Here is a 26128-nt window from a genome sequence, read left to right on the forward strand (position 1 = left end):
ACTGTGTAATGCTTCATTTACACTGTGGTGGCGCTACAGACAATAATAATTTACATGCCTCTGCACATTTTACATTTCATTGCTGGGGGTGCAGCAGGGGGATATTTCATAAACAGAAGCTTCTTCTTCCAACAAAGATGAATTGTTCAAAGCGGACAATTTTTTAGTCCCAGTTGCACATTATGTTTAATTCGCTAGAGAAAGCTAACTGCAGAAGCTATGCTATCATCCACCTTTTGTGTATTGCTAATGCTAATTTGGCTTTGTTAACTGCCATCCAGCATGCTTAATGAGTTCTTAGATTGAGCGGCTTTGTGAGATATGTTGCTATATATGCTATATATAAATATTGCTTGTTAAAATAATAAGTGTAATTATTATTATGTCATTTGTTTAATAGGTTGATTAACTACTAGGGCAATATTACATATTTTTCACAGCACTAGCAACAGTACATAGCACTAATGACCAGAAAATGTTCTTTTTAAATATCATCAACATCAACTGAAAACATTAATTACTCATATATAAAGGAGAGATGTGTGAATTTCATAAAATTTGTTTCAGTCCAATTTCTCTAACCTGGCCAAGATATTCGATTCAAATACAAATTGATTCTATCTGAATCAATAATGCTTCGTCTGCCTCTCTCTCTCTTTATCTCTCTCCATTCTACCCAAAAAAATCTGAAGAAATTCTGATTCTATCAAATCAGAATTAAAGAAAAAAAAAAAACTTGGGTCAAATTTCCATTCTAAAGAATTCATTCACATTGTCAGTATTCTTGGGAACACCCTGTGTATTTAAGTTTTATTTAGCCTCTATTTTTGAAGTGTTTCTGCTGTGAGACTTAACCACTGAGCTATAGAGCTCAATGTTAAACTGTTTCAGAGAAACCCATAGTTTCCCATGTATTAGGTATTTATATACAGCAGAAATATCATTATATATATTTTTTTGTAATTGCAAATAATATGTATGGCACAAAGTAAATTTGGAATTTCTAAAAAATATGTAATTACTAAAATAAATGTAAACTAATTCTAATATATATATATATATATATATATATATATATATATATATTCTGTGAGGGGATGCATTTGGCATATTCTGGGGCCAAGAGGGTGCAGATCTGTGTATGTGGGCTTTATGGTGTGTAAATCAGTGAGCGAGGTGCATTTGGTGAGTTCTGGGGGCCATGAGGGTGCAGATCTGTGTGAGGGGCTTTATGGGGTGGAAATATGTGAGGGAGGGACAGAATCGATGGAATGTAACTGTGTTGTTGGCACAGTTTTACAAGATTTGGGGCCCACTTTTGATTTTGTCCAGGGCCACATTCTAAAATCGGCCCTGAAGAGCCTGGACTTTAGTGTCACTGGAAAACAGCTTTCAATATTGAAGCAATTTTGCTTTCCGGAGACTGCCTGCTTTAGAAACCTCATTTTGAAGCTTTAACTCAATAACGGGGTACCCAATTAGGACTTTTGTGTATTGGCCAGAGCAGGATCTCCAGCACCATTCTTATCAGTGTGTAGTTTAGAGTAGTAGTCCATCAATATATAGGTATATAATAGCCATACACAGATATGCAAGACAACAGAAATTTTGTTAAAGCAAAACTTTCATTTTTTGCCAAGCATAAAAGCAGATGACAATGTTTTGACCACTTCAATATGGGGAGGGGTTACAATGAGCACTTCTTGCTCTTGAGAACCTAGAGTGTCCATGTATCACATGGACTAATCATGGACAGCAATAAGAGCTGTAAATTACCATACTTATCAAAGTGGTGGCATTGCATGGAAATTATACACATATTGCTGACTTCACCTACAGCTGTTACAGTAGGGGTGGATTAATGGCACCATGGGCCCCACTCCAGCCCAGTATACCAACATGGACTCTCCCATACACACAGGGATGGTCCCATAAACATGTTCACATTGAACCCCACAGATAACACAGTGATAACTCTCTGAGTACAGATAATGTAGTAGATGTCCCATACAGTCCTATGTTACACCACAGATAACACAGTGATAACTCTATGAGTACAGATAATGTAGTAGGTGTTACCTGCAGTCCAATGTAACACCTCAGATAACATGGTGATAACTCTCTGTGAACATATAATGTAAATGATGTCACCTGCAGCCCTATGTAACACCACAAATAACACAGGGAGAATTCTCTGAGTACAGATAGTGTACTAGATGTCCCCTACAGTCCTATGTAACACCACAGATAACACATGGAGAATTCTCTGAGTACAGATAGTGTACTAGATGTCCCCTACAGTCCTATGTAACACCACAGATAACACAGGGAGAATTCTCTGAGTAAAGATAGTGTACTAGATGCCCCATACAGTCCTATGTTACACCTCAGATAACACAGTGATAACTCTCTGATAATGTAGATGTTACCTGCAGTCCTATGTAACACTACAGATAACACAGGGAGAATTATCTGAGTACAGATAGTGTACTAGATGTCTCCTACAGTCCTATGTAACACCACAGATAACATAGGGATAACTCTCTGAGTACAGATAGTGCTCTAGATGTCCCATACAGTTCTACGTAACACCACAGATAACACAGTGATAACTCTCTGAGTACAGATAATGTACTAGATGTCTCATACAGTTCTATGTTACACCTCAGATAACACAAGGAGAATTCTCTGATAATGTAGTAGATGTTACCTGCAGTCCTATGTAACGCTACAGATAACACAGGGAGAATTCTCTGAGTACAGATAGTGTACTAGATGCCCCATACAGTCCTATGTTACACCTCAGATAACACAGTGATAACTCTCTGATAATGTAGTAGATGTTACCTGCAGTCCTATGTAACACTACAGATAACACAGGGAGAATTATCTGAGTACAGATAGTGTACTAGATGTCTCCTACAGTCCTATGTAACACCACAGATAACATAGGGATAACTCTCTGAGTACAGATAGTGCTCTAGATGTCCCATACAGTTCTACGTAACACCACAGATAACACAGTGATAACTCTCTGAGTACAGATAGTGTACTAGATGTCTCATACAGTTCTATGTTACACCTCAGATAACACAAGGAGAATTCTCTGATAATGTAGTAGATGTTACCTGCAGTCCTATGTAACGCTACAGATAACACAGGGAGAATTCTCTGAGTACAGATAGTGTACTAGATGCCCCATACAGTCCTATGTTACACCTCAGATAACACAGTGATAACTCTCTGATAATGTAGTAGATGTTACCTGCAGTCCTATGTAACACTACAGATAACACAAGGAGAATTCTCTGAGTACAGATAGTGTACTAGATGTCCCATACAGTCCTATGTTACACCTCAGATAACACAGTGATAACTCTCTGATAATGTAGTACATGTTACCTGCAGTCCCATGTAACACTACAGATAACACAGTGATAACTCTCTGAGTACAGATAGTGTACTAGATGTCCCATACAGTCTTATGCTACACCTCAGATAACACAGTGATAACTCTCTGACAATGTAGTAGATGTTACCTGCAGTCCCATGTAACACTACAGATAACACAGTGATAACTCTCTGATAATGTAGTAGATGTTACCTGCAGTCCTATGTAACACTACAGATAACACAAGGAGAATTCTCTGAGTGCAGATAGTGTACTAGATGTCCCATACAGTCCTATGTTACACCTCAGATAACACAGTGATAACTCTCTGATAACTTAGTAGATGTTACCTGCAGTCCCATGTAACACTACAGACAACACAGTGATAACTCTCTGAGTACAGATAGTGTACTAGATGTCCCATACAGTCCTATGTAACACCACAGATAACACAGTGATAACTCTCTGAGTACAGAAAATGTACTAGATGTCTCATACAGTTCTATGTTACACCTCAGATAACACAGGGAGAATTCTCTGATAATGTAGTAGATGTTACCTGCAGTCCTATGTAACACTACAGATAACACAGGGAGAATTCTCTGAGTACATATAGTGTACTAGATGTCCCATACAGTCCTATGTTACACCTCAGATAACACAGTGATAACTCTCTGATAATGTAGTAGATGTTACCTGCAGTCCCATGTAACACTACAGATAACACAGTGATAACTCTCTGAGTACAGATAGTGTACTAGATGTCCCATACAGTCTTATGCTACACCTCAGATAACACAGTGATAACTCTCTGATAATGTAGTAGATGTTACCTGCAGTCCCATGTAACACTACAGATAACACAGTGATAACTCTCTGAGTACAGATAGTGTACTAGATGTCCCATACAGTCTTATGCTACACCTCAGATAACACAGTGATAACTCTCTGATAATGTAGTAGATGTCACCTCCTGTCCTACATAACTTCACAGGTAACGCAGTGAGACATTTCTGTTTGCAGATAATGTAGTAGAGGTCACCTCCACAGGTAACATACTATAAACTCTCAGAGTACAGATAATGTAGTAGAGGTCACCTCCACAGGTAACATACTATAAACTCTCAGAGTACAGATAATGTAGTAGAGGTCACCTCCACAGGTAACATACTATAAACTCTCAGAGTACAGATAATGTAGAAGTTCTGCCGCTGCACTCTGCACAGACCACAACATATTGGCAAGCCTCAGGGACATTCTCTGCCTATGTGCAGCATCAGTGTGATGACGCTTGCACACATAGTGAGTGCACAGGTCTGGAGGCGGGTCCCACAGTGGAAGAAAATGGGTCCCGTGCTGCTGCAGTGATACTGGAGGACATATGGCAAGATGACAGTCATAACACGATCACATCGCCACTTGCTACACACCTCCCTTCCAATGCAATTTAGTCACAGCCTGCAGTGAGTCCCACAAGTCTGTTCAGGAATGAAGTGTAATGAGGGAAAACTTTCATGTGCCCTCCTGGAGACTTAAACTGTTGCCCAAATTGCCTGGGTGCTGGAGGGACCCAGCTGTGTGACAACCAGTTTACTTTCAGATGACTATTAAAACAAAAAAGGGTTGTCCAAAGCAGACAAGTCTTAACTGTTTTATTTAATACAGTAAGTTTAAATAATGTGGCGTGTAGGTACAGTATATACTGTATGTTCAATACACAAACAAAATTAATACATTGGGATTTTTTTTTTTTATATATATATAATGGATTGCCTCTACAGAATTGGTTACTTATCCGTATAAACCATAATATGAGAAACACAAGCAAATAAATATTTAATCAATAATAGAGAATATTAAGTAAAATATCATAACTTACAACTTCCAAATTTTAGAGGGCATGCGTGAGCATCCATAGGAAAGTCTTCTAGCTGCATGGGGCATTCTGCTGAAATTGTCAATCTGTTCAAATCATTAAAGATGAAAGGAAAACAAAATTACATAAAATCCTGCCGGTGGGCATCCAGTCATTATACATTTGCTTACACATGACAGTTGTGGCACTGGTATAAGAAACCTGGGGACTAGCTAAACTGTGCAACAGTATATTATTATCCTTCAAAATATTTTAGGTTTTTTATACAAACAGAAAAAAGCAGATGTGGCAGATTTTACCTGTTAAGTCCCACTGCTGTCAAATTGCATTTGCATGAGATCCTCCAATCTGTCTATCTCTTCATGTAAAGTACATGCTTTCTTCCCATGGCACAATTCCTCAAAGGAGAGCTCTCTTATCAGTGAGCCAAATATCTCACAGCTAGCATATTTATATGCTGGGCATGAAATGCGTTTTTCCTGAATTTCTTTTAAAACAGAGGGGACCCACAATTTTCTAACAGGAGCACCAAAGGCAAAATAATAGAGGCCTGACATATTTGTAATGTGTACTTCAATTTGTATGGTACCAATGGTAGACAATAAGGCAATCATGGTTGCTATAGATACATTTGTTCCCGCACATTCGGAAAGACATTTATATTCTATTTATTCTTCAATGAGAACTTCAATCATATTTAAGACATTCCTAACATAACCAGGAGGTTGTCCCATGGTATGTATTCTTCAAAATACGTAACACTTCAAAGATAAAATGAAATGGTTTTGTTTAAGTAAAATGCAGTGCAGAGTTCATTTATTAATAAATATAAGAAAATATAAAATCGCTAAATTATAATTGCAACAATGTAAAGGAGCATTTCTCTTGAACTGTTGGGAAACCCGTGAAATAGGTGGCCAATGGTATGTCAGCTCCATGAAGCCTACATTTACAAGAAAAAAAAATGCAAAAATGTAATGCCATATTACATTGAATGATGATTTACCCTGCCAATCTAAAACTTGGTTTTTCAATGAATGTTGCTTAAAAATACTTGTCCTCCATTGACCACAATTAGACTGCCCCCTCAGCAGAACATGAGGGCAAGAGAAATTCAAATCTAAAGCAGATAATAGTACTAGAACATTACCACAGTTTTGTGCTATTTCAACATTATGACACAATGAAAAGTTAATTTTTTTTAAATAGAACATTATTTAATATTTGCATATGTTAATGTTCACCCTAGGCACTTTTTGAACAGACACCCCACTTCTCCTTTGCCACCAGACCGATGGAGGAAAGAATGTACCTGCTTTCCGATGCTCGGTTCTGGCTTCTTCGCTCTCCACCGCCAGTCTCCACATGTCAATTTCTTGATTGACTCTGACCATATGGGGGCATCAACCTCCTCTGTGGTGAGTCACTGGCTGCAGTGGACATGTGAACCATGTCAAACTGAATGTTAACGCGTGAAGACCAAAGAACGGCAGTGGTGGCAAGGGAGCAAAGGAGCAGGAACCCAGTGGCATGGAGCAGGTAAGTATGCTTTCCCCAAAGGTCTGGCAATGTAGGGGAGGGGTCTGCCCAAAAGGCCTCCAAGGGTGAAAAACCCATTTAAATGGGTTTTTCAGGACCCCAAAAATGTTTCTGAAGAATAGAAATTTTATAAAATAAAAATAAAGAAACAAACCTACACCTACTTTATCCCCTGCCACTCTGGTGCTTCTGGCAGTCTATTTCTGGTGCTCCAGCAATGACATATCTGACAACTTCATGTGACTACTGCAGGTAATTCATAAAATAATAAGTCATGGAAGGGATCTAGGTAATCATTGCTGGAGTGAGACCAACTACCCCAGGTGACCCTTGAGGCTACGTCGAGTGTAGCAGGTGAGTAAGGTTTATTTTGTATTTTAGCACATTTTAAGCTTTAAGCAAAAGGCTTAAGGCCCTGGAAAAAAACAAAAAAACTTTAGTATGCTGAAAGGCAGTTCATTTATGCCTTTATTCAGACTGCCTCTTATACATAGAGATCAGTCACATTCTCTTACCTTACAGGACATGTGCATGAAACTGGCAGACAGAAACTGTGAATAAGTGCCAGGAGACAACATTGTATATTTCATGCTACAGTGGAGCTGTCCCTGTCCTGGCTAATACTCAGAATTCACTGATAAAATTCAACTACATTCTGTCCTTTTAAGTCAAATGTTGCTGGATTCCTATCAAACTATATAGATTTTGAAAAAAATCTATACTGTAAAAGTGTACATCGAAAAGTAAAGACTGCACAGAGCAAAGAATGCAGCTTCTAAAGAGCACATCTACAGTATGCACTTCACTTTAAGGGTTTTACCAGATTAAGATAAAGGGTCTCCATAGAAATAAAATGTAAAAACTGATTAAATAGATTAAAGTTACAAAGTAAAAAAAAAAAGAAAGTTATCTTAAGGGCCCTTAAGACGGGCTGAGAATCCTAAAGATAATCACTAAAGTGCATTCATAGGAATGCTTGTTAGTCATTATCTGGCGGTGTAAATGTACAATTGGCGAAACGCTTGTTTATCGGATAATCCGATCATTTGTGCACACACAAAAATTGGCAGTAGATGGGGCTGGGCAAATTTGCTGCTGGCAAACAGCAAGTTAGTATGGGGACAAGCGATGGAATTAGCAATCACTCTTCTTCAAACTCTGGAGGAGATCACTGCATGTAAATGTAGCGGTCTCCTCCATTAGTGATCAGCGGATTGTCTGATGTCCCATGTAAAGGGACCTTTACTAATGTTACTGTTTATGTCTAACTGATCCACAAGTCATAGTGCTCTATCTGTATACAATGTCATCATGCAAGACAAGTCAGAAATAATGTAATTAGGAAACTCATTTGTTTAAAGCCAGGAAACCTCTTTAACCCCTTATGGACCGGGCTCATTTTCACCTTAAGGACCGGGCCATTTTTTCAAAATCTGACCAATGTCACTTTATGTGTGAATAACTTAAAAATCCTGGAGTGAAAATGGAGTAAAAAAAATAATATTTTTTTTAATAAAAAAATGCAAAATTTACCAAATATTTTGAAAAATTAGCAAATTTCCAAGTTTCAATTTCTCTACTTCTATAATACATAGTAATGCCTCAAAAAATAGTTATTACTTTACATTGCCCATATGTCTACTTCATGTTTGGATCATTTTGTGAATGCAATTTTATTTTTTGGGGATGTTAGAAGGCTTAGAAGTTTAGAAGCAAATCTTGAAATTTTTCTGAAAATTTCTAAAACCCACTTTTTCAGGACCAGTTCTGAAGTCATTTTGTGAGGCTTACATAATAGAAATGACCCCATTTTACAAACTACACCCCTCAAGGTATTCAAAAGTGATTTTACAAACTTTGTTAACCCTTTAGGTGTTCGACAAGAATTAATGGAAAATAGAGATAACATTTCAAAATGTCACTTTTTTGGCAGAATTTCCATTTGAATCCATTTTTTCCAGTTACAAAGCTAGGGTTAAAAGCCAAACAAAACTTAATATTTATGGCCCTGATTTTTTAGTTTACAGAAACACTCCCTATGTGGCCGTAAACTGCTGTATGGGCACATGGCAGGGCCCAGAAGGAAAGGAATGCCATACGGTTTTTGGAAGGCAGATTTTGCTGGACTGTTTTTTTGACACCATGTCCCATTTGAAGCTCCCTTGATGCACCCCTAGAGTAGAAACTCCAAAAAAGTGACCCCATTTTGGAAACTACGGGATAGGGTGGCAGTTTTGTTGGTACTATTTTAGGGTACATACGATTTTTGGTTGCTCTATATTACACTTTTTGTGAGGCAAGGTAACAAGAAATAGCTCTTTTGGCACCGTTTTTATTTTTTGTTATTTACAACATTCATCTAACAGGTTAGATCATGTGGTATTTTTATAGAGCATGTAGTCACGGACGCGACCATACCAAATATGACAACTTTTTTGGTTGTTTGTTTCAGTTTTATATAACAAAGCATAAAAAATAAATAAAAATGATTCTTTAGTGTCTCCATATTCTGAAAGCCATAGTTTTATAAATTTTTTTGGGCGATTATCTTGTGTAGAGGCTCATTTTTTTCGGGATGAGATGACGGTTTGATTGACATTATTTTTGGGTGCGTACGACTTTTTGATCGCTTGCCATTACACTTTTTGTCAATGTGCTGACACTCTGCTAACCCCCCCCAGAAAAGTTCAGTCATTTAGAATTTTTTGATCCCCGCGGTCACTTCCGAAAGTGCTTCCTAAAGTAAATTGACCTGCCGTTTGCAGCGATCGCCGATATGGGGGGGGGGTCACAGGACCCTCCTCGGCATTGTCACAGCAGGCATTCTGTTCCGATCACCGCCCGCCGCACAGCGGTGAGCGGAAAGACACAGGACGTACAGGTACGCCCTGTGTCCTTAAGTACCGGGACATCAGGGTGTACCTGTATGCCCTGTGCCCCCAAGTGGTTAAAGCGGTTTGTCAACTGTGAATGCAGGAGGTGATTCTAAGTGTAAAATACTGCACTGCACCTATTGCAATGAGTCAGCGAACCTCCATTGGTATGCTTGCATACCTGTAGACAGGGGCATAACTACCATAGCGGCAGACCAGGCAACTGCTATGGTCAAGAAGGGGCCCAGTCTTAGTTGGGATTATCTTCTCCTCTTCTACTGGGGGTGAAAACTTGGTCAGGACTCTACCCTATAAAGCAGGGCTGGCCAAACTGAGGCTCTCCAGCTGTTGCAAAACTACAACTCCCAGCATGCCGAAACTAACTACAGGTATCAGCCTACAGCAGGGCATGGTGGGAGTTGTAGTTTTACAACAGCTGGAGAGCCGCAGGTTGGCCATGCCTGCTATAAAGGAACAACTTTTAGCAAATGAAGCAGTGGAAAAATAGGGGGAGGAGATGTCAAGTTTTGCAAATAATATACATCTACTGTATAGAGCTACAGCTATGTTCCGATAAGTGGACATTGTCTAATAAATGCATGTGAGGCCTCTTTCACATCAGTGCTTATTTCCATTGCTCTGCTCCATTATAGGTGCAGAAAAAGGAAAAGAACGGCAGTGCCGGATTCAGCACAGAACTAAAGCTATACAGACCCCATTGACTATAATGGGATCTGTTCGGTTTCCATTCTGTGACGGAGGCCCCAAACAAAGCCTCCAACGCAGAAGTGAATGTACTTTATACGTATTGATAAATCATATAAATCAGTGATTCTTTTATCAGTACGGTGTGTTCCTTGGTTGCAAAGCAAGGCATTGTACAGCATAATGCATGGGATTAATGATCCAATGAACTCATATACAATCCTGTTTGCTTGACCTATCCTTGAGGAATATGAACACAATTATTAATTACCTTATTATGAAACAAACAGTAGTGGCTGGATTTAATAAAAGGAGTATGATTGTAGAAGTCAAAGTGCTCTGTGCTTTGTTCCTCATCTCAGCTGCTGTCTTTTCTAGTAAGCATCAGGCTACAGAAGTATATTTCATACTTCGGTTTACATCCGTTTAGTGAAGAACACTGAGTATTGTTTGCATGTTAATGTTACAGCTCCGAGAGGCATGTATCAGGCAGCAAGAGACCGAAGAGAATTAAAAATACTAAATTGAAGCCGAGGCGTGTTATCCTCTAGGCAGTCTATGGCTTCCCAGGGGATATCCATTTACCATTCTTAATGTAATGTACTTTCCCTTCAGTGGCATGAAACTAAATGGGTCTCCTGGTTGCCTGCTTGCTACTGATTTGATTCTATGGTGTTAGATTCAAACACTTTGCCTGATAGGAAAAGTGATTGCTTGAGAGTTAGCTGATATACATTAGTGCAAAAACAGCATGAAATGATCTTATGCAAATTTTTGACATTGTATGAAATGGTGGTGATCTTAAGAGTTTTTAGCACTTTCTGCTTTATGCCAAGATGGTTATATCTGTGATCTATGAAATTTTTAATCTGCAATGTAACATTACAGAATCTTATATATGGGCGATGCTAGGTTAATTTTTACTGCTGATCATCTTTGTCTGGTTAATTAAAAATGCATAAAAATCTACTGTACATTGTGGAAATTACCTTTACTGACAACAGAAATTCACATTGTATTTCAATACGTGCTGTACCATGTTTTCCAAAAAGTAAGTCAACAGGATTCAAAAATCCGGTGAGAAAATAGTAGTTGCACCTACTCATTACTAATCGAATGCACAAGATTCATTAATTATCAAGAAGTGTGCTTACTATAAGGTTAGGGATACACAGCAACATTTGTTGCACAGCACATTTTATAGTGGATTTTTTGTGCTATAGTCGTGTCGCAGTCGCAGCATGTCGGAGTGCGAGACCATAGAGTAGCACTATAAAATATGTCACATGACATTAGATGTTGCATGACACATGACACTGTATTGCCCTAGCCTAAGGGTGCCCGAACATGGTGTGCAGGCTGGCCTCGGGATCCTCTAATTGCAGGGTTTCATCTGTGCTGGCCTTTTGAAACAATGGCAAGTACAGGTGTGGCCCCATGTCAGTGACTGGGGTGCCTAGGACCCACCTGTAAAATGTATTTTGGGGGCCCACTGTACTGATGCATTTGAAATATTACCTGCTCACACAGCAGCAAGATGCTACCAGATGAATGAATACGGGGGTTCCTTCAACGACTTTGAGAAGGTAGGTCCTGGGGAGAAGAGGATACTGGCTAGATTTCTGCTATACTTAGAAGTCCTCTCAGCTCTGTTCGAGTCTATAATAATAAACTGGGGAGTTACTTTAGTAATCTATCAAGTGTTTTATATGAACATAGGCTAGTTGAGGTGCTGTACATTGAATATATGTATGTAGTATAGTAAGTCTACTGTGTTATGTGCCACTGTGCAGGGGGTGGGAGACTAGGGGCCCACCTTGCTCAGGAGCCCACCGGGTGATTCACCTGTATCCCTTTGGGCCAGTCTGGGCCTGCACCATGTATTGAGACTAGGGGCCCACCTTGATCAGGAGCCCACCGGGGGATTTACCTGTATCCCTGTGGACCAGTCCGAGCCTGCACCCTTAAAGCAGAATTTTGGCAGTTTGGTGTTCTAGAGCACTCAGGTGTTTGCCTACATCATGCTGAATAAAGGACATCTACTGTGACCTCAGAAAAGAAATTGTTGCTGCTGAGTACTCTGGTAAGGGTTATATAAGGGCATATTCAAACAATTTGAATTGACAATTTTACAAAATTAATATACTTTTATGGAAAAAAAAGCAGTGTCAATAGTTAGAAGGCATCTATCCTATGAGTCAATGTTCAACCTTTTAAATTGGCCTTAAATGAAATGTTTCAGCAAAAATGTTTTCTGATGGTTAAAACCAGATAGTGACACATATCCTTTTTTTCTAATCTCTTTTTATTTTCTGGTTATATTTTTTTTAATTCTATTTCCTGAATATGATTATGGGGGAGGCCATCTTGCCTGAGCTGCTCTTAACTGCATTTAGAAAGAATTGCTTTATGGTAGCCCCATGGGCCATAGACACAATGGTCCAGAGGGGACTTCTACAGGAGAGTTTTCTAGGCATGCTTTGTGACCCGTACAAGGAAACAATAGATAAGCTTTGACAATATCCTATTGTGATTGGTGGACCCTGTCTAAGGCTATTTTCACACTTGCGTTTTTGCTGGATCCGGCAAGGTTCAGCAAAAACGCTTCAGTTAGTGATAATACAACCATCTGCATCCGTTATGAATGGATCCGGTTGTATTATCTATAACACTGCCAAGACGGATACGTCATTAACTCCATTGAAAGTCAATGGAGGACGGATGCATTTTCTACTGTGGCAGATTGTGTTAGAGAAAACGGATCCGTCCCCATTGACTTGCATTGGATGTCATGCCGGATCAGTCTTGCTCCGCATCCCAGGACGCAAAGCAAACTGCAACATGTTGCGATAATAAATAAAACCAATACTTCTAATCCGTTACTAGATGGAACATGCAGCGAGTCTCCAAAGTGATGTGGGTTCAGTTCACATTAAGCATAGGTAAACAATTGAGACTATAGTCAAATAGTAAAAGTCCAGCGTCCTCAAAAACTGCCCAACCCGGGTTTCGCGCCTATGGCTTCATCGGGGTGCAAAACCCAGGTTCGGCAGTTTTACCATTTGCTTGTTTTATCAAGACTCTTGTGAGTATAATAAAATTACCTTTTATACATTTACTGACGGTATTTCACTATGGAAGTAACACTCTGCCTAGGAACATTGATTGCATGAGTTGGATACAGAGGGAAAGAAAACCTGAATCTATTCGATGTGCCTGAACCTGCTTGTGCTTGTGAGTATAATAGTGCATTAGTCTAAGATCCATATAGCGGTATTCACACTATTAGCGCAATTTGGTGTTACACAGGGCATAATCCAGAAAGGACGCCTGAGGACCCCGGTCTTCTCGTGGTGTGGTGAGAGGGAATACACCTGGATTCTAAGAGCTGGAAAAACGTGCGGTCTCAATTGTTTACCTACAACATGTTGCGGTTTGCTCTCCGTTATGGAAATGCAACTAAACAGAACGGAATGCATTTTGGAGCACTCCATTGTGTTCAGTTCATTTTTGTCCCCATTGATAATGAATAGGGACAAAACTGAAGCGTTTCTTTCCGGTATTGAGCCCCTATGACGGATCTCAATACCGGAAAACTAAAACGCTAGTGTGAAAGTAGCCTTATCTTTCATTCTAATCCTGCCTGTAATGATATCACCTATGTGTATATACAGTCAGGTCCATAAATATCTGGACATCAACACAATTATAACATTTTTGGCTCTATACACAACCACAATGGATTTAAAATGAAACAAACAAGATGGGCTTTAACTGCAGACTGCCAGCTTTAATTTGAGGGTATTTACATCCAAATCAGGTGAACGGTGTAGGAATTACAACAGTTTGCTTATGTGTCTACCACTTGTTAAGGAACCAAAAGTAATGGGACAATTGGCTTCTCATCTGTTCCATGGCCAGGTGTGTGTTATTCCCTCATTATCCCAATTACAATGAGCAGATAAAAGGTCCAGGGTTCATTTCAAGTGTGCTATTTGCATTTGGAATCTGTTGCTGTCATTTCTCAAGATGAGATCCAAAGAGCTGTCACTATCAGTGAAGCAAGCCATCATTAGGCTGAAAAAACAAAACAAACCCATCAGAGAGTTAGCAAATCACTAGGCATGGCCAAAACAACTGTTTGGAACATTCTTAAAAAGAAGGAACACATCGGTGAGCTCAGCAACACCAAAAGACCCGGAAGACCACGGAAAACAACTGTGGTGGATGACCAAAGAATTATTTCCCTGGTGAAGAAAACACCCTTCACAACAGTTGGCCAGATCAAGAACACTCTCGAGGAGGTAGGTGTATGTGTGTCAAAGTCAACAATCGAAAGAAGACTTCACCAGAGTGAATACAGAGGGTTCACCACAAGATGTAAACCATTGGTGGGCCTCAAAAACAGGAAGGCCAGATAAGAGTTTGCCAAACGACATATAAAAAAGCCTTCACAGTTCTGGAACAACATCCTATGGACAGATGAGACCAAGATCAACTTGTACCAGAGTGATGGGAAGAGAATAGTAAGGAGAAGGAAAGGAACTGCTCATGATCCTAATCATACCACTTCATCAGTGAAGCATGGTGGTGGTAGTGTCATGGCTCGGGCATGTATGGCTGCCAATGGAACTAGTTCTCTTGTATTTATTGATGATGTGACTGCTGATAAAAGCAGCATTATGAATTCTGAAGTCTTTCTGGCAATATTATCTGCTCATATTCAGCCAAATGCTTCAGAACTCATTGGACGGCGCTTCACAGTGCAGATGGACAATTACCCAAAGCATACTACAAATGCAACCAAAGAGGTTTTTTTAAGGGAAAGAAATGGAATGCTATGCAATGGCCAGGTCAATCACCTGACCTGAATCGGATTGAGCATGCATTTAACTTGCTGAAGACAATACTGAAGGGAAAATGCCCTGAGAACAAGCAGGAACTGAAGACAGTTGCAGTAGAGGCCTGGCAGAGCATCACCAGGGATGAAACCCAGCGTGATGTCTATGCGTGCCAGACTTCAGGCGGTAATTGACTGCAAAGGATTTGCAATAGCGCAACCCCTTTACGTAAATGTATCCACTAATGCACAGCAGTATTTAACTAGCCACAGAAGTAGCAGATTGGCACTAAATGTTGTTATTTAATATATGATCTGGAAGTCAGATATGGCCTGTTCTCCCAGTTTCTCGTGAACTGTTGGTAAAATAACACCCAGTTTGCAGAACTGTGCAGAAGTTGTATGGCAACCTGCTTTGCCTTTACTGGATTTGTGTCCTTAAAGGGGATATCCACCTTTTAGAGATCAATGACCTATCCTTCAGACAGGCAATACATATTAGATTGGGAAGCATAACAGTGGATGGAGACAGAAGCAGAAGTTCCTGTGTAATTTGTAATGGCTGTGCCAGCATACTGAAGCTGAGCTTCCTTTTACATGTCTACTACATTCAGTATAAATTTTGAAGTCACCTTGTTTGATAAAAGAAAATTGATAATTTTCTAGAAGCGCCAATAGTGAAATGAAGAGATATAGAGGGAGCCATCGCTAACTTGATTGACGAGGTGATCACCCCGCCAATGCAGGAGCGCTGGTGTCTCGCTGGCAAGTCAAATATAGCAAGTCGAATATAGTCTCTAAACGGACAACTCGCAGTTTAGAAATTACGGAAGCCTGAGACGCATAAATAGAAACACATTTAGGCAAATTAGTTGAAAAACATAGAAGACATGACATTTGGAAGCAGCTGACATACACAAATAACCAAAGACACTAATACTTAAAGGAACTGGCTCCTTAAACAAGAACAAATAGAGGCTCAAGGTTGATTTATAACAAAAATAAAACATATTTTATCATAAATAATAAAAATAGAATACCAGTAAATACTTTAGTAGGGGTGTTTCTGCATATAGTCCTTTTTTTTTTTTGTAAATGGCAGTTTATCATGAAGTGGATTCAGAAGAAATAGAAAATAGAAAGGACAGACTTATACTCCTCCTTTGTGCTGAACCCACTATTGTCTTAGCAGATGTTCCTGAAAAACGTCAGTGATGTTCAATTGATGTTCAATAAAAAATAAAATAAAAAGCTGGGTGTGAAACCACTTTAAGCTATATCTGTAGAACATAGTCAGGAAAACCATGCTAAATATTTCTTGGAGGAGCATACACAGATCTCATGGGACCCCATTGCAAAACTTTGTATGTGTGTTCCCCCATAAGTTGTAGGATAAATTATTTTTACAGGTAATTTTTAATTAAAACAAAATTGTGATCCACCTCACCCACATTATCCCACCACTAATTTATATATTTTTTTTAAATTAGTCTTTATTTAAATTTCACACAAGGAACAGATCCATAAAAATCAGATAAACACAGATCAACCAATCACAATTAATAAGTACAGTTCCTTTTTTCCTTTTTTCTTTCCCTATCTTCTCCCGTTTCCCACCCTCCACCCCCCCCCCCCTCCGCGTGGGGACGTGAGAGAAGAAAAAAAATAAAAAATAAATAAATAAAAAATAAAATAAAATAAAATCCTCCAACACTAAAGTAACCAATTTTTCCACACTTGGTCGAGATTTATTGACCTTTTTATATAATTCTTCATCACTCGTTCTTCTTTAATTAAATTGTCTACCATTTTTCTCCATTGTCCCACTGTCGGTAAATCTACTTTTATCCATTGCCTAAGTATGAGCAGTCTGGCCTGAAATAGTACTTTATTCAAGACCAGTCGTGTTTTTTTATTTAGTTTCAAATGTTCAGTTACCCCTAGAATACAGATTATTGGATCATTGGGCAGCCGGACTTTCAGGAGCAAAAATATGGTTTCCATTATTTCTGTCCAATATCTATGGAGCTTGGGACATCTCCAAAAACAGTGTATTAAATCTGCTCTCTCCTCCCCACATTTTGGACACTTATCTGTTGCTTTCACTCCCATTCTTTTCAACATCCATGGAGATCGATGTAATCTGTGCACTATAAAAAATTGTGAGATCTTATGTGAGCCCCTATCCGAGATTGTAGCATAGTTTCTAAGGGCATCTTTCCAATTTTCTTCTGTAAGGGAGCCTAGATCTTTTTCCCATTTTCCTAGAGCTAGCATTGTGATTTTTTTTCTCTTTCCGCCCATCAAAAGCCTATATCTCCTTGCTGTTGTTCCTGCTCCTTCCCCTACTGTAATGAACTTATCCAACCTATCTGATTTTTCCCTTCTATACCTATCCTCCTGTACCACTATCCGCAATGCATTCCTAAGTTGGAGATATTTATACGTGTCAGTATGGGGGATCCCAAATTCCAACACCATTGTGTTGAAGTCTTTCAGCTTATCTCCCTCAAAGATCTGGTCTAGATATTTCATTCCTTTTTTCTCCCAATCTATATAGTCCCTTATTGTTTCTAATTCTTTTAAATTAAAATTTTTCCATATCGGTGTGTATTTCAGAAACCCTTTAATCTCCAATATCTTCTTAATTTCCCCCCATACGTATTCTATTAAGTTTAATATTCTATTATCTGAATTTTTTTCCCCAAAAAACCTGACTCCAACACCTCTAAGTGATTACCTCCCTCTTTCCAACCCCATCTATTTAATTCTTGCCTACCCACTTGACTGTCTAAGCTACCCTTTATATTCCCGTATTGAATTATTAAATAGTAAAGAAACAAATTAGGGACCGCTAAACCTCCATCCTGCACTGGGAGCTGGAGGACTTCCTTCTTTATCCGAGGGATCGCACCTTTCCAGATGAGGTCCCCCATTAGTCTCTCTAATAGTTTAAAGGTAGTCTGCGATACTCTCACTGGAGCATTTTGCAATATATAGAGTATCTTTGGGAGAAAGACCATTTTTATTAGATTTACCCTACCTTGGATTGACATTGACAGTTTTTTCCATATATGTATTTTAGTTCTTAATTCTTTTATTAGGGGGAGGACATTTAATTTTTCATATTCTTCTATATTTCCGGAGATTTGTACACCGAGATATTTAAAATTTTCATGTTTTTTAAGAACCTGCACCCGTGTGTCTCCTAGTAATTGTCTATCTCCCAATAATAACATATGTGATTTCCCCCAATTTATCTTCAGACCAGAAAAACCCCCAAACTTATCTATTATCTCTATCGCTCTATTAAACTGCTCCCCAGTGTTTTGCAAAAAAAGTAAAATATCATCCGCATACATTAACAGCTTTTCTTCTCCGCCCGCATATTTAAAACCTTTAATCTCCCTGTCGTTTCTTATTATATTTGCCAAAGGTTCAATTGCCATAGCAAATAGCAGTGGGGAGAGAGGGCATCCCTGCCTTGTGCCACGGAATAGGGCAAAAGGCAGGGACAAGCTCCCATCCACCGCCACTCTAGCCCTAGGGTTTAGATATATTAACTGAATCCACCCTAAGAATCCCTCCCCTATACCAAATCTCCTTAACACTGCCCATAAATAGTCCCATTCAATACAATCAAATGCCTTTTGGGCATCCAGTGAGAGTATCGCTTTCTCCCCTGTATCCAATCTATTAGCTTCAATATTAAGAAATGTCCTTCTTATATTAGAGTATATTGTTCTACCCGGTATAAATCCTGTCTGATCTTTATTTATTATCCCTTTGATAACCCTTGAAAGCCTATCAGCTAAAACTTTTGCCAGAATTTTAACATCCGTATTCAACAGGGATATTGGCCTGTATGAACCGGGATCTGTTTGTTCTTTTCCCTTTTTTGGAATTAGCGTAATAGTTGCTTCCTTCATAGAGTTCGGTAGGTCACCTAATTTTCGGGCCTCGTCCAGTGTTATCTTTAGTTCTGGTACTAACACCTGGGAGAAGTTTTTATATATTTCAAAGGGAAGCCCATCCCCACCTGGTGCCTTCCCAGCTTTAACCTTCCACAAAACTAGATTTATTTCTGCTACCGTTATTTCTTTTTCCAGATATTCTTTTTGGGGCTTGGATATCCTATTAAAGGCGATATTATCCAGGTATGAATCTAGCTCTTGTTTTGAGTATTGTACCCTAGACTTATAAAGCTCTGTGAAGTATTCCCAAAACACTTTTTTAATACCTTCGGGTGTAGTGGTTAATTTACCCGTTTTATCTTTAATTGCCCCTATCCATGATTTCCCTTTTTGATTTCTCACTATATTTGCTAATATTTTACCGACCTTTTCGCCCTCCGAGGCTAGTTGGATACCTCGAAAGAGCAATTCTTTCCTACCTTTCTCTAATTGGTAAATCTTCATCTTTTCCTGTTCTTCCTCCCAAGCTCTCTTATTTAGTGCAGTAGGGTACCTCATACTTGCCATACCTGCCTCTTGCAGTTTTTTCTCCAATGCCTTCCCGTTCTCTCTGGTTCTTTTTTTCCAATGATTTACCTTTTTGAACAATACTCCCCTCAAGAATGCCTTGAAAGTGTCCCAGACCACTAATCTACTGGCAGACCCATTATTTTCCATAAAAAAATGTTTTAGTTCCTCAGTTATGCTCTCTTTATCTGAAATCAATGATAGCCAATGGGAGTTGAACTTAAACATTAGCGGAGTATTGTTCTTATTCAAATTCAGTTCGACTGTCATTGCATTATGGTCTGACAAGGCCATGGGTATATATTTTGTCATGATTCTATTTAGGGACATTACATTTTTATTTCCAAAAGTCATATCTATTCTCGACCAAGTTTGGTGTGTTTTTGAGTAACAGGAATATCTAATTTCATCCGGGTGTTGAGCCCTCCAAACATCTATCCAGTTAAATTCGTGGGCTACTTTACATAAATCTGCATTTTGTGCTCCTCTTCCTCTGCTAGATGTCCTGTCCCTGAGTGGATCCATAACCGCATTATAGTCCCCTACCGCAATCAATATACATTCCTGCTTATTCAACATAAATCTATACAGTTGGTACAGAACATCTGGTTTATATGGTGGTGGAATATATATATTTGCGATTACAGTTTTAATCCCATCCACAAAACAATGTAAAAAGAGGTATCTACCATGGTCATCGGTCTCACATGCCAAAGATTCAAATTTAATCTTATTATGTACCAAAATTGAGACCCCTCTAGAGTAAGTGGTGTATACCGAATGATATCGCGCCACCACCCATCCCCTCTCCAACCATCTTACTGATTCTTTGTCCAAATGTGTCTCCTGGAGGCAGATGATGGCTGGCAGAAACCTCTTCATCCACTCAAGGATAGCATATCTTTTAACCCTGTCTCGGAGCCCCCTCACATTCAATGAAAGGATCCTAACCATCTAACAGAGGGGGAGAGAAAAAAAAAAAAAAAAAAAAAAAGGTTTTCTCCACGTCCCCGTCCCCATCCCCATCCCCCCCCCCCTCTATGCCCCCCCCCCCTCTATGCCCCCCCCCCCTCTATGCCCCCCCCCCTCTATATAGTCCCCCCTTCTGCTGTCCAGCAGTCCGGGCGACTCCATAACTTAGCGTGACTCCTTTCACCAGCCTCAAAGGCCCTCTCCATCCGCCCAGTCACTGACTTCCTCCGGAGTCTGGAAGAAGGAAATCTTGCCGTTATATTCCACCCTTAATTTTGCCGGAAAAAGTAAACTATACTTTATACCGGCCTCTCTTAATCTTTTTTTAACGGATATAAATTCTCTTCTTTGTGCGTTAGTACTAAATGAGTAGTCTGGAAAGAGTTTGATCTTTACACCCTGTATATAATATTTTTCTGAAGTTCTTGCGTCAGAAAGTATTCCATCTCGATCCTTAGATAGTAAGCATTTCACCAGTATAGGTCTGGGGTAATCCCCTGGCGCCCTATTTTTTGTGGGGACCCTATGTGCTCTTTCTATAGTAAATAAGGGCGAAAGAGTACCTACTTTGCTATTTTCCCTCAACCATTTTTCCATAAATTCCGTGCAGTTTCCTCCCTCCGCTCTCTCTGGGACCCCCACACATCTTATGTTAGCCCTTCTTGATCTGTCCTCTTGGTCTACCAATTTTTGTTCCATCTTAACATTTGTTTGTTTTAGGTGGGCCACCTCCTTCTCTAGTTTCTGCACAGATTTCTCTAGGGTGGGAATCCTTTTTTCCATCTCTTGTAAACGCTGTCTTACTTTTTCCATCTCGGCTCTGATAACCATAACGTCTGTCTGCACTGCCCCAAGCTGGGTTACTAAATTGCCCATTAAATTTTCCATCCTTGAGACAGTGCAAAGTATATCCTGCACCATTTTTACGTCCGTTTCTGTGTATATCGCTGGTGTTCCCCTGTCACCCTCACCCCCCTCCGCTGGCGTCTCATGTGTCAAGTCCTGTACTCTGGCATCCGCTATTTTTTCTTTTTGTGGGGATCTGGGCCCAGGGGAATTCGGGACCAGGTACTTATTTAGACCCGCTTGTTTAGGCCCACTTTCAAGCCCTCCTGCTGATCGCCTAGTAGTACTCCCCATGGGGCCGCGCTGTTCTTCCCTTTTTTTTGGTGACATTTTAATATCTCTTCCCTCTTATCTTAATCCCCTTTCACCTGTATTATATATATATATATATATATATATTTTTTTTTTTTCTTTTTTTTTTCTTTCCTTTTTCTCTTTTTTTTTCCCTTTTCCCCTTTTCCCCTTTTTTTTTTTCTTTTAGTTAATCACATAAAACTCAATACAGTCAATAGGTTACATCCATGGTTAGATACAAAAGTTAGTTCAAAGAGGGAAAAAAAAAGGTCCATAATATCAGCAGGATCCAGCCAAAGAAAGAGAGGCTTCTTAAAGGGTTGAGGGACGGGATCCAGACGTATAAGGGATATAGTCAGTTAGTTGGTTAATTCAGAGAGATATGATACAGTTAAGTAACTTGAGGGGGGGATAGGGCTTTCAGTCGGGGTTATTAGAATTATTAAGCATTACACTCCGCATCCCAAACACCCTCCCCCGCTCTCTCTTTTTTTTTCTTTTGTTTCCCTTTTTTTTTTTTTTTTCCCTTCCTTTTTAACTTCAATACCGTTCACACTGGCACATTCCACCCTTTACTTCCTTTATTCTACGGCAGCTTCAATCTGCACCCCCATCGTCATAGCCACATCCACGATGGTGGACTAACCCGGTATCCGCTACATACTCAGGGGTACTTAGCAGGGGTACATAGCGTTACCACAAGAACCTGTGGATAGTCCTCCTTGAATTTTCCGCTTCCAGATAACTGAAATGGCCGCCCTTCAGATGTTACAGGCGGAGCTGACCTCGCCGCTTAGGAATCAGTAAGTATCGATAGAAATCAATAAAACAGGACCTCGGGGACTGAGAAAGTACCCCCCAGATATCAACTCTGTGAGTGCCATGGTTTTAATTTTAGCAAACAAATGTCGACCAGGGCTCCCCTTTAGCACTTATGGTTAGTGCCCCTGTGCTCTGGCCCCACCAACCTTCATCTCACCAGCGTTTTATCTTTCTCATCCAGTTGCGCAGTTTAATACTGCGATAGCTCACCGCTCACCATCCAGTGGCTCAAATCTTCCAGGAAAAAAGGTCCAGGTCCAGGTCCGGTTTCCAACATCGAACTCTGAGGCAGTCCGAGCGACAGTCAGGTCAGCCGCAACTTCGGCGCATGGGCTGCGATGGATGGCACAGTATCATGGGCTGCGGCGGTCAGGCATTCCGGGCGGTGTTACGATCGGCCAGCGGCCGGCATGCAGGAGAGGCGGCGTGCAGGAGAGGCGGGGGGGCGGAGCCCTAGCGTCCCACGTCAGACGCTCTCACGCATCTCCGCCCACCACTCATTTTAAACACCATGGGGCACATTTATTAATCCCTGTGCCTGGCCTCTACATAATTCCGGCGCTTGCTGCCGCCAGGCCAAAATTATGCCTTGCTGGTGTAAGTATGTCTTTAACAGTAGGGCCGGAGGGAAGGGGTTGGGTTAAGAAATTGGCATTGGGAGGTTGGGGCGCCGTTTCAGTTTTCGCCTCAGGCAGCAGAAAGGCTAGGTTCACCCCTGGGAAGAAGGTACTAACAGCCGTGACATGTTAATTAAATATTAACAATATAAACATGTATGTATTAAAGGGACATGGTCAATTAAAATGCTCAGCAACTTGTTAAATACCACATACATATTAGCAAAACTGAGCTCTGATCCCTTTTACCCTCTTTACACACCACATCATACATCTTAGGTGTGCATGGAATGCGGAATATGGATGCCATATTCTTTCTGTGGAACTGCGCTCCACGTGTTGGAAAAGCAAAACAGAGCAAAAGAAACCCAACAGTGCAGAGCGCTCTGAAAAGCGTTGCTACACGATCGTGGTTTCACCAAAGGTGTAGGTCCCCTTAAAGAAAAACAAAAAAAGTTTTAAAAATAGAAAAAAAAACATAAATATTAAAAATTCATAAAGCCATTCTGTATTGAAATATCATGTTATTTATTATGTAAAATTAAGTATATAAAAAAATGCCAGAAGTTTTTTTGTCATTTCAACTCTCAAATCTATGAAATAAAAAAATGAAAATGTATATACCCAAAATGGTACCCATAAAAACTACATCTTGACCTGTAAAAAACAAGCCCTTTCACAGCTCCTCCAACAGAAAAATAAGAAGGTTATGGGTATCAAAATATGTCGAGACAAAGCAAATTATTATTTTAAAAAAAAGTTTTAATTTTTTATATGCAGTAAATCATCACAAAAACTATAAAAATAACTGGTATCGCCATAATCGTATTTACCTGCAGAATAAGATTAATGTCATTTCTACTGCTCAGTGAAAGTTGTATAGACAAAAAACAGAAACCAATGGCAGCCATAACTTTGTGTTTGTCATTGAAAGATTTTGCTGCTAAAGAGGAAATCTAGAGTCCTTCTACTTTAGCATCTCCTATACCTTGCTTATATCATTTTTAGCATTGGTGGGACTGCACAGCCCGTAAAAGGAACTTTCTCATGTGATTCTGACTCTACGGGCAGCTCTGCTGATGTGTGCCACTATCTTCACACCCATGCCAACACAGATAAACAGAATGCAAGCTAAGTACTGTAAACTGTGCCCCTGGTCACCCAATGAGGCACATATGGGCTATGTGATATGGGTACTGGGCATCACTGGTCCATAGGAACTGAAGGCAAAGCAAAAATAGTTAGGGCCTGTCATTAGACTATGCTACAAACATTATGACTGGTGGGTGTCTGACAGCTGTGCCCCCGGCCACCCGTGAATACCCGGGTTATGTTGCAGTTCCCTGCACATTGGGGAGCTCAGAGCATTGATGTGTCAGTGTGTATCATGATGAGAATCAGTGGGTGGAGGTCTCAGCAATCAGACCCCAAAATATCAGAAAGTGGTAGCATATCCAAGTAAAATTTTATAAATAAAAAAAAAACTATCTTGCCAACACCAACTATAACTCTGAACGTCCCCTGCCATGTATGTCTACTAATACATTATTAAAAAGAGTTAAACAAACTGATTGGACTCATTATTGCAATACATTAGTGGAAACTATCTGGCCAGTAACTCTAACAAATGGCCAGTTCTGGGTGGGGGTCTCTTTTACATGTTACAGTTAAAACATTTTTTTGTTTTGTCTTTTTGCATCTTGCTCTCCAGTCATTTATTTTGTTTAGCAGGAAAACCTGATATTATCACTAGACGTAGAGAGCATTGCGAGCTGGAAAATGTATGTGATATATTTATTAAGGCATTCTTCATCTATTTTGTGGAAAGCAGATCAGATTAGAAATAGATTACTTACATTAACAGAGAAGGCAAAGGCAGTGACATCATAAGCACTAGAAATGTTGCACTGCCATCTAGTGCAAACTAGGAGAACTGAATGTTGTTGAACATTGCTTCAGTCATAAGAGTTTCCCCCCCCCCCCAACTCTGGTGTCTGAGGGGGCCAGAACAGGGGCGTAGCTATAGGGGGTGCAGAAGTAGCAGTCACTACCGGGCCCAGGAGCCCAAGGGGCCCAAAGACCCTTTTGCCACATAAGACACTGGCATTATAGAAAGTGCATGCTGGTCAATTTACACCTCTGGCTGGAGGGAATGGGTTAGGTCAAGAATTTGGCATGAGGGGGTGCCCTTTCAATGTTTGCCTCAGGCAGCAGGAAGGCTACGTGCTCTCCTGCCCCTTTCCAATAAGCACTGACGGAAGGGGGGCCCAAGCTGAACTCTTGCACTAGGGCCCATGAGCGTTTAGCTACACCCCTGGGCCAGAAGGCTATATATATTTACACACATTATAGGGCGCTGACATATTCCACAGCACTTTTACAGACATTGGCATCACACTGTCCCCAATGGGGCTCACAATCTAAGGTCCCTATCAGTATGTCTTTGGAGTGTGGGAGGAAACCGGAGTACCCAGAGGAAACCCAAGTAAACATGGGAAGAACATAGAAACTCCATGCAGATGTTGTCCTTGGCCAGATTCAAACCCAGGAGCCCAGCGCTGCAAGTCTTTTATATATCATATAACCAGTCTTATATCCTATGGATGTGTTCTGTTTCAGTATTGTATGCACATTTCAAAGTTCATATGGACACTGAGCTAAGTTTTTTGAATATATGCCCTTTGATATATTTGAAAGCTAGAAAGCTGATATGATCTTTCACTAACCCCTGACTTTTTAAATTAAAAAGTTCACGGTTGCATGGCGTTGTACACACTGCAGGCACTGCTTTAACACTTACACAACCGTGGCTGTACATGTACAGCAGAATTCATCTGTTTAAATATGTCACCCGCTCACAAGCGCAGCAGGC

At 40.0% G+C, this 26128-nt stretch overlaps 1 protein-coding gene across 1 annotated transcript in view; it reads right to left on the minus strand.

The window, feature by feature from the left end:
* The window catches only part of GABRA5 (gamma-aminobutyric acid type A receptor subunit alpha5), a 268627-nt gene that overhangs the window by 102812 nt on the left and 139687 nt on the right, over positions 1–26128 (minus strand). The window contains exon 5 of the mRNA XM_044285544.1: positions 5271–5353. Within this exon, the coding sequence (XP_044141479.1) occupies positions 5271–5353 (83 nt within the window). The remainder of the gene's footprint in view (positions 1–5270; positions 5354–26128) is intronic.

This window comes from Bufo gargarizans, chromosome 3 (assembly GCF_014858855.1).
Source record: "Bufo gargarizans isolate SCDJY-AF-19 chromosome 3, ASM1485885v1, whole genome shotgun sequence".
Classification (NCBI taxonomy): domain Eukaryota; kingdom Metazoa; phylum Chordata; class Amphibia; order Anura; family Bufonidae; genus Bufo; species Bufo gargarizans.